Source organism: Suncus etruscus, chromosome 15, assembly GCF_024139225.1.
Source record: "Suncus etruscus isolate mSunEtr1 chromosome 15, mSunEtr1.pri.cur, whole genome shotgun sequence".
NCBI classification, from domain to species: domain Eukaryota; kingdom Metazoa; phylum Chordata; class Mammalia; order Eulipotyphla; family Soricidae; genus Suncus; species Suncus etruscus.
This window is the reverse complement of record NC_064862.1, coordinates 89951057-89964303: the sequence shown is the minus strand read 5'-3', so window position 1 is coordinate 89964303 and position 13247 is coordinate 89951057. Positions and strand designations below refer to the sequence as shown.

General features: G+C 57.4%; 1 protein-coding gene across 1 annotated transcript; it reads left to right on the top strand.

The window, feature by feature from the left end:
* Positions 1–3310: 3310 nt before the first annotated feature.
* CDC37 (cell division cycle 37, HSP90 cochaperone) lies at positions 3311–8503 on the top strand. Its single transcript, XM_049788454.1, has 8 exons — positions 3311–3523; positions 6017–6304; positions 6552–6660; positions 6769–6884; positions 7062–7184; positions 7284–7466; positions 7594–7665; positions 8290–8503. Exons 1-8 carry the CDS (start codon positions 3422–3424, stop codon positions 8440–8442), a joined length of 1146 nt encoding a protein of 381 aa, XP_049644411.1. The 5' UTR covers positions 3311–3421; the 3' UTR covers positions 8443–8503.
* Positions 8504–13247: the final 4744 nt, after the last annotated feature.

The window sequence follows — 13247 nt, the reverse complement described above, 5'->3', positions numbered from 1 at the left end:
TAAAATCATACCCCATCATTTTCCTGCATCGCCATTCTTTTGATTTTCATTGTTTGTTTTTTGGGCCACTCCTGGTGGTGCTCAGGGGTTACTCCTGGCTCTGCACTCAGAAATTCTCCCTGGCAGACTTGGGGGACCATATGAGATGCCGGGGATCAAACCCGGGTCTGTCTTGGGTTTTCCACATGCAAGGCAGCCTCCCTACCGTTGTGCTACTGCTTGGGCCCTCTTTTGATTTTTTTTTTGCTGCTGGGGGGTTTAATCCTGGCTCTGCCTTCAGGAATCACTTCTGGTGGGGGTGGGAGGCATCCTAGATAGCATTGGGGCCAACCCCCAGTTGGCTGCATGCAATGCAAGCATTCTCTCTATATGATTGACAATCTCTCATGGTGGGCTCAGGAGACCCTATGGGATGCCAGGGATCGAACTCAGTCGACCTGATGCAAGGCAAATGCCCTATCCACTGTACTATCCCTCAGACCTCATCCTTGTAGCTTTTTCCCTTTAGCCACACCCAAGCGTGCCCAGGGCTTACTCCTGGCTCTCTGCTTAGGAATTATGCCAGGCAGGCTCAGGGTGCAGGAGAATTGAACCTGAGCAGGCTGCATACAAGGGGAGTGCCCTACCCGCTGTATTATGGGGGGGGGGGTCCCCTGAGACACCCAGTTTCATTCAGAGCAATTGGGTCTGCTGATCGGCCAGGTTGAATTTTCAAGTCGGAATTCCCTTGTGATCATGTGTTTACAATTTACTCCTGCCCCCCCCCATCCAGCATCAGGGGTCCAGGGAGGAGTTGGGGGGTGAGCAGAGAAAAGTTGTAGCGCCCCCACCCTCTTCAGCAGCCAGGACTCTCCCACCCCAGCTCTGATGTAAAAATGACATAAGCAGGAAATGATGACCAGGATGCAAACTTGCCTTCCTGGACTTCGGAAATTCTCCGTTGTAGAACCCACTTTGTAGCTGGGGGAGGGGAAACTGAGGCTCAGGAAGGCAAAGCCCTGGGCCTTGGCCCGGGCCCTGCTTGCTCTCAGCGCTGGACTGACCACCAACAGTCCTGGGAGTTCTGGGTGCCCCAGAACCACTGTCCCAACCCCCACCCAGTTTGGGGGGGGGAACAGGATACACCGCAGGGGACCTGATGACTGGCATGAGAGGGGGATGGCTGGTGGGCGGTGAGGAGCCGGGACCAGCCCGCGCAGAATAAACTCGGGGCGCTGCTGGGTCTTGGCTGGCACCCTAGCTTAAGCCTGCGCTAACCCGGGAGCTTCCGGCGGCGGTGTCTAGTTACCAACCCTGGGACCTGGGTTCCCTGAGACCCCGAGATGCTATCATTGGGGACCAGCAGTCCCCAAGACCAGGGAGAGGTCCCCCCCCTCCTTGCCCGCACCCCGCGCCTTTCCCGGGAATCCCCAGCATTGAAAGTGGGGGCTGGGTTGCTCCCTCCATACTCACATCCTTTAGCCAGGACTCCGGCCTGAAGCCCTCAAAGGGCATCCGGAGCCGAGTCCCAGTTTGCAAGGGGAGAGGAGGAACTTCGAACCCCCCCCCCTCAATCTGGAGTTGGCCTGTCTGGGGCCTGGGGGTCCCCTCCCTGGGTCCCCTCCCTTGCCCAGCGCACTGGCCAGTTCTTACCTTGCAGGAAGGGGAGGGTGGGCTTCAAGGCCTGCCCTCCACTCTGGGAGTTAAGTGGGCACTGGGGGGGCCCTGCAGACCCTTTGTTTGCTGGTGTGTTTGTGTGTGTGTGTTTGTGCGCGCGCGCGCAATTGGAGACCAGTTGGGTTGTGGGTCCGTGCGCGCGCGCGTGCCCGGGCCGTGACGGCTCCAGAGAGGCCGGACTGCTGGGGCTGGAGGGGGGAGGGAAAAGGGGAGCAGAATGTGGGGGGGGGACTCCCCATTCCCGCCCTCCCACTCGCGGATTTGAATGGAGCGCCTTGGGAAGGGGCGGCCTCTGGCGGGCGCTTTGGTCTCCATGGTCCCTCGCCGTCCCCGTCCCTTCCCCGGGCCAGGGAATCTCCCCCAAAAGTCGGGATCCCGCCACTGCAATCGGAGACCTTTAAACTTGCTCCCCGCCTTCCAAACACCAGCAACCCAACCCCCAGCCTCCAGTAGCTGGAGCTCATCGCGAGCTCCCAGGCAACCCCCCCCCCCCCCAGGGAACCCTTTAATCCGAGATTATCCGGCCTCTAGGCTTCTTGCAAAGCAGCCTTTTCTCCCGCGGTCCAAAAGTTGGGGTTTGGCCTGGAAAGGAAATTGCCAAGTGCGTCCAGTCCCCCCTCCCACATTAGAGGCCACTAAGCTCTCGCAGAGACAGGCAGGGGGTGGCCCAGACCAAGGGCTCGCGGCTGGAGTCCCCGGCCTGGGGAAGCCTCGGCTTCCCCCGCACCCCGCTCCACAAATTCACACCAGCCTCCCCCGCACCCCGACACCGCGCGGGGATGGGTGGGGGGGTAGGACCGCCCGCTGCTTGGAGGCGTGCGACACCTAATGGCCACCCGGGGAAGTGCCACCGCGGGCGCCCCGGACCCGTGAGCGGGGATGGGGTGATGATGGATGGCAAAGCGGGTTCCCACTTGGTGAGCGCCAAGTGGGGCGCGGAGGAGGGAGGGCGTCGGAACTAGACAAGACTGGGGCCGGAGCGACAGCACAGCATGCGGCCGATCCAGGACGGACCTGGGTTCAATCCCCCAGCGTCCCATAGGGTTCCCCAAGCCAGGGCCGATTTCTGAGCGCAGGGCCAGGAGTAACCCCTGAGTATCACCGGGTGTGGCCCAAAAAGGAAAAGAAAAAGAAACAAAAAAAGGAACTAGACAAAACAGCCCTAGTGGCAGGTCCTCTACATTCCCTCTGCACAGAGGCCCCCATAGTCCTATCTTTATTTATTTTGTTTTGTTTTGTTTTGGGGCATCATAGCCCCATCTTCTTTAGATCCTCTCCAGGCAGGACCCTTGCTGGTCCCCCTTGGGGTTGGGAAAGAGCCACTCAGATCCAACTCAGGCGAATTTAGGAACCGCTTCTCTTCCAGGCTCTCTTCCTTACAGTGTGGCTAAGGGGTGGAGGACGAAACTCTCCCCTTTAGGGCTCATTCTGTTTCCCCCCGCAAACCCACCTAGCGGATTCTGTAATAAACGACAGCCCGTGTCCCTGCAGGCGACCACCCTGCGCCTAAAGGTAAGGGGCGGTCTGAGAGCCGCCAACACGTGCGTCGGCCACTTTAAGACGGTCTCGGTCGCTAGGGACGCTGTCGCGGTTGCTAGGGAAGTGACGTCACGCGAGTTGACGGGTGGGCGGGACACCTGTCGGAAGCGGAAGGGGCGGGGCTCTGCGGTCGAGTCTCCAGCGCTGCCTCCACCTCCGCCGCCGCCGCCGCCGCCGCCTGGGCCGGAGCCGGAGCCGGAGCGGGCTGGGCCGCCGGGGTCACAAGATGGTCGACTACAGCGTGTGGGATCACATCGAGGTGTCCGACGATGAAGACGAGACGCACCCCAACATCGACACGGCCAGCCTCTTCCGCTGGCGGCACCAGGTCGGGCGTGCGGGGGGCTTCTCCCCGGCTCCCACCCACTCACCCCATCTCGGGGCTCTGGGACCCCCGGGTGGGGGAACCCCAAGATCGCCACCCCGCAGCCTGGATCTGCAGCGCCCCTGAGGCCTCTACGGGACACCCCTCCAAAAAGAGACTGGGATCTTGGCTGCTCCCCGAAATCCCGGCCGCCCTCACCCCAATCTCTGATGCATGGGAGCAGGAAACCTGCCCCCCAACTTTCCCGGGGGCCGGGACTCCCGAAGCAGGATGTGTGGGCTACCCCCTGAGTCCTACTGGGACCCTTTATGCACCCCCTGATCACTCCTATGAATGCCCCCCTTCCCTGGCTGCTGGGATCTCTACAGGCCTGTCTTTTATCTGAGACCTGGGAGTAGAGTTTTTGGGGTTCCCCCCATACAGATCCGCGAGTTCTGCTCGTTTGCAAACAGCAACCGAGAAGTCCATGCGCTCCGAGAGGTTTCCCGCGTCCTCCTCCCTCTCCACCACCCCACGGATTCCCTCTGCGCTCCTTCAGGCCTGGAGTTTTAAGAATGTCGCTTTGGGGACCCCCCCTCCCAGATCAGACCCCCAGCTCCACCCTGGACTGGCCTAGCCGCTAGACCCCGCCCCTCGCCTTTAGGTCACCTCCGGTGGACCCCTGTTTCCCTGTCCAGTAGGAAACCCGGCCCACGTGGCGTCTGGCCCGGTGGGTGGCGGGAGCCCCTGCTTAGTCTTGCAACCCAACCCGGTCCTTCTAGCTATCTCCCCTCTGCACCCCCCCATTTCCTGTGTGACACCCTCCAGCCTCTCCCCAGCCTACGTAGGGGAAGTAAGGGAGTGACCCAGCCCCAGTCATCAGGGCCTTGTCGGGTGGTTCCAAATCTAGAAACCTTGCTCCCAGCCTGGTGGGAATATTCTGATTTTTGTTTTGGAGCACAACGGACTGTGCCCTGAGATCATTTCTAGTAACATTCAAGGGGCCAGATGGGGGTTCCATGGACTGAACCTGTGTTGCCGTTCTGGCAAGGCAAGCGCCCTATCACTGTACTACAGCTCTGATCCCATCACAATTATTCTGATAAACTACGCCTGCCATACTTCCCCCACTAATCAGAATCACTCCCATAATGACCTAGATTTGGGGGTCCACTTAAATCGAGGGCTTCCTCATACCCTGTTAGGAAAGCCTTACCTCCTCACCCAAAAGGCAGTTGATAGGCTGGAGGATATTTGCCTTGCACATGGCCGATCTCAGCATCCCAAAGGGTCCCGAGCCTGCCAGGAGTAACCTCTGAGCACTGCCTGGTGTCGCCAGAAACAGAGCAAAAGCCCAAAAGGCAATTCATTTATTCAGAAATTTCTCCAGGGGACCCCCCCCCCCATTCCTGATCCAGGGGCCCCATTTCCAAACCACCCATCCTACTGTGGCCTTTCTGGTGATGACTCAGAGAAGAAATTTCTGGTGTCTGGGGACTCATGTCTTTGTTTTGTTTGGGGGCCACACCCATTAGTGCTCAGGATTTACTCAGCACTCATACCTTGCGCTTTGGGGGTCGTTGGGGAATAATATGGGGTGGTGAGATAGAGCTCGGGATACTTATTTCTGTCCCCCTAAGGAGGGATATCATGTGACCAAAGGGAGATGGATTTGGACCTGCTGCATGGGGTGACCAGCACCCCTTTTCTCTGCAGTATCGGCCCCTCTCTTTGGCCAGGGCCTGGGCCTCTTCCTGTCTGCCCTTGCCTTTTTTGGGGGGTCAATGGCAGGGAGAGCAACTGTGGGATACCCCAGGACTCAATGCAGTGCTGGGGTACAGCCACTTGTAGGGCCTTGCCCTTTGCCATCTCTCGGACCCTTGAGCCAGATTTTGACAGAGAAGCAATCCGATTCCAAGCCAGTGAAGAGTGAAGGGCCACCCAGGACAGCCCTCTAGTCCATTTTGGCTGTGCCTCCTCTCGGGGGTCTTCCCAGGTCATTCAGTCATAGAGAAAACTTTGGGCTTCAGTGGTGGAGAAGGTGCCTGGAGCCAGGATGTGCCTGATGATGCCACAGCGGTGGCCTCTGGGTGGTTAGCTGGAAGCAAAGGTCAGAGGTCCCTTTGGGGATCTGAATGATAGCAAGCCTTGCATGCAGCCACCCCAAGCTTGGTCTCTGGCATCTCATATGGTTCCCTGGGCCTGCCAGGAGTAACCCCTGAGCATCACCGGGTGTGGCCCCCAAACTAAGAAACAGAAAACATGGCCTCAGAAACCCCACACCATCTTGGGGTGCAGGGAAACTATTACCAAAGACCCCCACCCACTGGATGGGATCCCTCTGAGCCTGAATATTGGGGGGCCCCCCCGCAGTGATGGGTGTGTGGTGGGCAGGGGGGCGGAGATGGGGTGCGGCCTACCCCCACATGGGCGGAGCCTGCTCACTATGGGTGTGGCCTTGTGTCAGTAGGCGGAGCCTCCACTCACGCCCCGCCCCGCCGCTCCCCTGCTCCCCAGGCCCGGGTGGAGCGCATGGAGCAGTTCCAGAAGGAGAAAGAGGAGGTGGACCGGGGCTGCCGCGAGTGCAAGCGCAAGGTGGCCGAATGCCAGCGGCAGCTGAAGGAGCTGGAGGTGGCCGAGGGCGAGGGCCAGGGCGGCCGCGCGGAGCTGGAGCGGCTGCAGGCCGAGGCGCAGAAGCTGCGCAAGGAGGAGCGGGGCTGGGAGCAGAAGCTGGAGGAGATGCGGCGCAAGGAGCGGAGCCAGCCGTGGAACGTGGACACGCTCAGCAAGGACGGCTTCAGCAAGGTGCGGAGGGGCGCAGGGCGGCGGTGGCCCACGCAGCACCCCACCTGTCCCTCTCCTCTGCACCCCCAAGGCCCTCCTAATCCTAATCCGAGGCCACACCTGCCAGGCCCAGGCTCCCGCCACCCAGATGCTCCTGGCGGCCCCGCGCACCGCACCGTGGACGGGATGGGCGCGGCGGCCCCGGCCCCCGAGGCCCCCAGGGCCCCGGCCCGCGCCCACTCCTGCTCTCGCCCTCGCCCCACCACAGAGCATGGTCAACACCAAGCCCGAGCAGGCCGAGGAGGAGTCCGAGGAGGTGCGGGAGCAGAAGCACAAAACCTTCGTGGAGAAGTACGAGAAACAGATCAAGCACTTTGGTGAGCCGCGTGGGTGGGCGCGCAGCAGGGCTGGAGCTGGGGGCGGCCACCCCGGGGGTCCCCGCTTGCTCGCCGAGCTCACACCCCACCCCGGGGGGGTCCCTGCAGGCATGCTCCACCGCTGGGACGACAGCCAGAAGTACCTGTCGGATAACGCCCACCTGGTGTGCGAAGAAACCGCCAACTACCTTGTCATCTGGTGCATCGACCTGGAGGTGGAGGAGGTGAGCGCTCCCCCGCGTGGCCGGGCAGGGTACTGCAGCGAGAGCGCCTCCTGCGCGGCCTGGCAGGATACTGCAGAGAGCGCGCCCCGTGCGGCGGGGCAGGGTACTACACTGAGCGCCCCTGTGCTGAAGGCTGATCGCTAACCTCTCCTCCTGCACCCCGTTTCTCCTCTGCAGAAATGCGCGCTCATGGAACAAGTGGCCCACCAGACCATCGTCATGCAGTTCATCCTGGAGCTGGCCAAGAGCTTGAAGGTGGACCCCCGTGCCTGCTTTCGCCAGTTTTTTACCAAGATCAAGGTGGGGAGCAACGGGAAAGTAGGGGGCCCGGGGGCGCTGGGGGCAAAGGGGAGCTGGCAGCGACTGGACACTGTGTTCTCTTCCTCCCTCATCCTGCAGACCGCTGACCAGCAGTACATGGAGGGCTTCAACGATGAACTGGAGGCCTTCAAGCAGCGTGTGCGGGGCCGGGCCAAGCTGCGCATCGAGAAGGCGGTGAAGGAATACGAGGAGGAGGAAAGGCGGAAGAGGCTGGGCCCCGGTGGACTGGACCCCGTCGAGGTCTACGAGTCCCTCCCAGAGGTGCGGGGTCCTTAGACCCGGAGACTTTCCCCCCACTCACCCACAAGGGAAGGGGTTGGCAGTAGCAGGGTGGAGCTGATCTCCCTGGCCCTGAGTCTGCTCCCTCTTCCCCGACGCCCACTCCCAGGAGCTCCAGAAATGCTTCGACGTGAAGGACGTGCAGATGTTGCAAGATGCCATCAGCAAGATGGACCCCACGGTGAGTGTGGCGGCTGCTACCCTGTCCCTTCCAGGCTGTTGTGTTTAGGGACCCTCGATCTCAGTTTCTCCCCCAGAACCCCCTGGAATCCCAGGTTTTCTCCCTGTAGCCAGAGTGCTAGGGAGCTCCACTTTGTCATTTTTTTGGGGGGGGTGAGTCATATCTGGTGGTGCTCAGGGTTTACTCCTGGCGCTGTGCTCAGCAAATTCTCTTGGCAGTGACCTTCTGGAATATCAGGGATGGGGCCCCGGCCCCATCACGGTACTGTCACTCCTGCTAAAGCAATTAAGAACCGCTAGACCTGGCCAGTAGTCGTCTAAAGTTTAGGAACCTTTGACAGCTGACTGGCCAGCTTCCTGTACACATAAAGTTTTATTGGAACATTGGGTGGGGCAGGCCATGCTGATGGATTTATAGCTTCTCTCTGGGCCACTTCTGCACTCCAGTCTGGATAGACAAGCTGGTGAGAAGCTCTCCAAGATTTCTGCAAAGGAGAGTTGGGTGTGGGGACCGTGACCCACAGGGCCTGTCTGGGGTGCCTGAGGCCCTGAGTTCCATCCCTGCCAGGGTGTGGCCAGCACAGACCGGAAGTAAGTCCTCACATGCCCACCCTTGTGCCCGTAGGATGCCAAGTATCATATGCAACGCTGCATCGACTCTGGCCTCTGGGTCCCCAACTCTAAGTCCAGCGAGGCCAAGGAGGGAGAGGAGGCGGGCCCTGGGGAACCCCTGGCAGACGGCAGCCCCAAGACCAGTGACCAGGACATCAGCGCGTGACCTGCCGCCCCTAGCCCATCGGCCTTACCCCCCCTTCACACCCTGTCCACTCCTCCCCATGCCCCCTTTCCAGGAAACAAATAGATACCATCCCCCCTACTCCTGCCTCCTTCCACTTCTGCTGCTTCCCTGCCCCTCAACAGCCCCCTTGGGGAGCCCCCTCCCCGCACTGCCTCGACCCCCCTTCTCTGCTTGGAGTCCAGGGGCCTCACTGCCTGCACCCCTCCCCCAATCAGCATTATGCCAAAGGCCTGGGGGTCCAGCCTCGGGGCAGAGGTGGGTCCTCTGAAGGGCAGGGAATGTTGGGACCCCCTTCCCCCAGCCAAGGGGCCAGATCCAGAGTCGGGGGTCCACTTGTGATGGGGGGCCGCTAGAACGCCTTTCTCTCTGGTAAAGGGAACTGTCAAATAAAGAATCTCAGACACGCTTCCTGACGGTGCTGACTTAAGGCTCTGCACCCCTCGAAAACTAGGCTCAGGGGTGCAGACGGCCTGGGTCACCCTGAATCTTAAAAGGTGGCCTGTGTCTAGGCATGGCATTGCTTTAGCTTGGGACCTCACACTTGGTGCTGTCATAGCCTTTAAGACATCATTTATTGGGGGAGGGCCACCCAATAATGCTCGGGGGCTACTCCTGGCAGTGCTGGGGGCCCTATGAGATGCAGGGGGTGTTGAGCATGCTAGTTTGGTGACATGCTAGGCCAGCATCCTCCTTGCTGTGTTTTTGCTCCAGTCCCCTACCCGGTCGTCTTTCTCCCTGTCCATTCCTTATGGCCCAGCTCTGATAGCTGATCTGGCAAAGCAAGCCACTGAGTCACCTTCCAGGCTCCTAATGTTGTTTTGACAGTTTTAAAAAAGAAAAAAAAAAAAAGGCCTAGAAACATCCAGTTCTCAAAAGGCTCCATTTCTGGGCACGAAGCTGAATTTTAGATGTTGCCAATAAGTTCTGTTGGTGTTTCATCTTCCGGTTGGTAAAAAGGACCCTGTAGAAGATAGAACAGTACCTGGGATTTGCATCAACTGGAAAAAAAGCTGGAAGAAAAGAAATAAATGGTTTAGACGTTCCCTGCCTGGGACATCTCTGGGCTGTGATCACAACTATCCTCTGGTGGTGGTGGTAGGGGGGCTGATCCCCAATCTCCAATTTTGATTTTTTTTTTTCAATTTTGATGTTTATTTTGGCCGGCCATGCCCAGCAGTGCCCAGGGCTGACTCCTCCTGTCTCTGTGCTTAATTAAGAATTGCTCCTGGTACCAGAGAGATAGCATGGAGGTAAGGCGTTTGCCTTTCATGCAGAAGGACAGTGGTTTGAATCCCGGCATCCCATCTGGTCCCCCAAGCCGCCAGGAGCGATTTCTGAGCATAGAGCCAGGAGGAACCCCTGAGTGCTGCTGAGTGTGACCAAAAAAAGAATCACTCCTAGTAGCGCAGCAGTACAGCATTTGCCTTGCTCGCAGCTGATCCAGGACGGACTTCGGTTCGATGCCCGGCATCCCACATGGTCCCCCAAACCAGGAGCAATTTCTGAGTGCAGAGCCAGGAGGAACCCCTGAGTGTTACCGGGTGTGACTCAAAAATAAAAAAAAAAAGGGGGCCTGGAGAGATAGCACAGCGGCATTTACCTTGCAAGCAGCCGATCCAGGACCAAAGGTGGTTGGTTTGAATCCCGGTGTCCCATATGGTCCCCCGTGCCTGCCAGGAGCTATTTCTGAGCAGACAGCCAGGAGTAACCCCTGAGCACCGCCGGGTGTGGCCCAAAAACCAAAAAAAAAAAATAAACCCAAAAAATAAAAAAAGGGACTCGCTTCTTCGAGGATGGAACCTGGGTCCATCATGTGCAGGACAAGTGCTCTCCCCGCTGTGCTATTGTTCTGGTTCCTCTCGAGTCTGTCTGAAGTCAGTGCTCCCGGAAACCTTACATTGGGGGGGGGGTCCTTAGAAGGGCCCAGAAAGGGAGAAAGTGCAAAACAGGTTTGTGGAGCCAGGCGCCCATGTATTTATGTATGTGCCCTTGCGATAAAGCTAGTCGCCGCCAGAGGTCAGCAGTGAGCCACGAACAACAGACATGCCCCTAAGAAAATTGTTTTGCTTTGGGTCTCATTCTGGGAGGCTCAGGGCTGACTCCAGGCTCTGCGCGCAGGGGACCCTTGAGATGCTGGACCTCGAACCTGGGCCCACAGCACGCAAAGCAAACATCCTCCCCGCTGAACTGCTCCAGTCTCCCAAGCATTTGGATGCACGAAGGAGCCTCTAAGAGGCTTATAAAGATCCTTTAAGAATTTTCAGAGGGGGTCTGGAGAGATAGCATGGAGGTAAGGTGTGTTCCTTGCATACAGAAGGACAGTGGTTCGAATCCCGGCATCCCATAGGGTCACCTGAGTCTGTCAGGAGAGATTTCTGAGCGTAGAGCCAGAAGGAATTCAAAAACCTATATATATATATATATATAATATATATATATATATATATATATATATATATATATATCAGAACCATGAGCATTAGTACAGAGGAGACAGGCGACCAGGGTTTGTCCCCCAGCACCTCCAGCAGTAATTCCAGACTTTAGAGCCAGGAGAAAGCCCCTGAACACCGCCAGGTGTGGCTTCAAAATTATATATATATATTTTAATTAATATATTTAAAATTATATAAGCATCATCAGGACGAGGCCAAGGAAAGATAGCTGAGAGGTAGGGCGTTCACCTTGTACGCGCTGACCCAGGTTCGATCCCCGGCATCCCATAGAATCCCACAAGCCTTCCAGGAGGAATTTCTGAGCTCTGATTCAGGAGTAACCCCTGAACCCTTCTGGATGTGGCCCAAAAAGCAATAATATTTTTTTGGGGGTGGGCCACACCCGGTCACGCTCAGGGGTTACTCCTGGCTATGTGCTCAGAAATCGCCCCTGTCTTGGTGGACCATATGGGACGCCGGGGGATTGAACCAAGGTCCGTCCTAGGTTAGCAAGTGCAAGGCAAACGCCCTACCGCCTGCGTCACCGCTCTGGCCATCATCATCATCATCATCATAGTAAATAATAATAAACTATTATTATCTATCCAAGCCCTAGGACCTTGGGGCCAAGCAGGCAGCGTTCACTCAGGTACCCACCAGGGGGTGCCATCCCTGGCTCACATCACCAGGGGCTGGACATTCTCGGTTTTCCCCCAGGGTTGGGTGTCATCCCCGGGGAAGCCCCTCCCTGCAGACCTCCCGGGGAAAACCCCCTAATTCTGCTTCCTCCTGAAAATACCCACTTTGCCAGGTCGACTTGTTATCCCAGTTGGCACAGACCTGACTCAGTTTAATTCCAGAAAGTCCCCTCCCTTTCCGGGAACTTCCTCTTCTTTCGGGACAAACCCTGGCGTGGGTCCGGGGGTGGTGGCGACTGGGGGTCCCCTTTGCTGTGCTGTGGAAATCCAGGAATCCCTCTGCCTCGAGACCCTTCTCAGCTGCCGCTTTGGGGGTACCCTCCTAAGCGATGATAGCACAGCAGGGAGAGCCCTTAATTTAGTGTGCAGTTTTTTAGGGTTTGATCCCCAGCATCCCATAGGGTCCTCCGAGCCCACCAGGAGTGATTTCTGAATGCAGAACCGGGAGTCACCCCTGAAAACCTAAAAGAACAAAATAAAATAAAAAGCAAAAACGTCTCCCTTATGTCTCTTTTTCCCTCAGTTGTCAAGTGGGAAATGCCTTTTATTTTTGAGATGGGGGCCACACCTAGCTGTGCTCGGGGGTTTCCCCCTGCCTCTGCACTCAGTAATCACTCCTGACAGGCTCTGGTGACCCTATATGATGCCGGGGATCGAACCCGAGTTCGATCTGCCTGCAAGGATAATGCCCTTCCCACTGTATTATCTCTCTGGCCCCTTCAGATTAATCTTTTTACTTTGAGGGGGGACCACGTCCAACAGTGGTGCTCAGAGGCTACTGCACCATGTCTGTGCTCAGAGGCACCAGGCAGAGGTGGGGCTCAAATCCGGGCTTCCCACCTGCAAAGCATGAGCCCAGACCATCAAGCCACCTTCCCTGGGGCTGGCTCATACCTCATGGGACTTCCCGGCACTGGTTTGGTGGCACTCAGCCCTGGCCCCTTCTAAAGTCCCTGCAGAGAGGCCTCAAATCACATTAAGAAAAATAAATAGGGGCCGGGCGGTGGCGCTGGAGGTAAGGTGCCTGCCTTGCCTGCGCTAGCCTAGGATGGACCGCGGTTCGATCCCCCGGCGTCCCATATGGTCCTCCAAGAAGCCAGGAGCAACTTCTGAGCGCATAGCCAGGAGTAACCCCTGAGCGTCACAGGGTGTGGCCCAAAAAAAAAAAAATAAGAAAGAAAGAAAGAAAGAAAGAAAGAAAGAAAGAAAGAAAGAAAGAAAGAAAGAAAGAAAGAAAGAAAGAAAGAAAGAAAGAAAGAAAGAAAGAAAGAAAGAAAGAAAGAAAGAAAAAAAAGAAAAGAAACAACTGGATCAGATTCAGGAAATTCCAGGCATCCAGCCCTGAGGCCCAGCAGGGGAAGAGGATCTAAGTTTGGGTGATGATTTATTCAGACTAAACTGGATTTATTACCATCATAATTATTATGATCCAGACCCTGGGAAACTTCCTGTCTCCGGGCCAGACTCCAGGCACCCGGTACCCCCATGAGTTGGAGAAGAATCTGGGGCTCTCCCGGCCAATGGAGGGGCATTGGGGGCTGGGAAAGTTCATGCAATTGAGGCCAAGCGGGCGAAAGACCTCTATTCTACCCTTGGCAACGCATGGTCCTTTGAGCACTGAGCCAAGAGCAGACACTGAGCACTGCTGGGT

Excerpts from the sequence above, each read along its gene's own strand:
- CDC37 (XM_049788454.1), top strand. The coding sequence starts at position 3,422 with ATGGTCGACTACAGCGTGTGGGATCACATCGAGGTGTCCGACGATGAA. Across the intron at positions 6,885-7,061 it reads TCGACCTGGAGGTGGAGGAG|AAATGCGCGCTCATGGAACA; the intron begins GTGAGCGCTCCC and ends TCTCCTCTGCAG. Across the intron at positions 7,185-7,283 it reads AGTTTTTTACCAAGATCAAG|ACCGCTGACCAGCAGTACAT; the intron begins GTGGGGAGCAAC and ends CTCATCCTGCAG.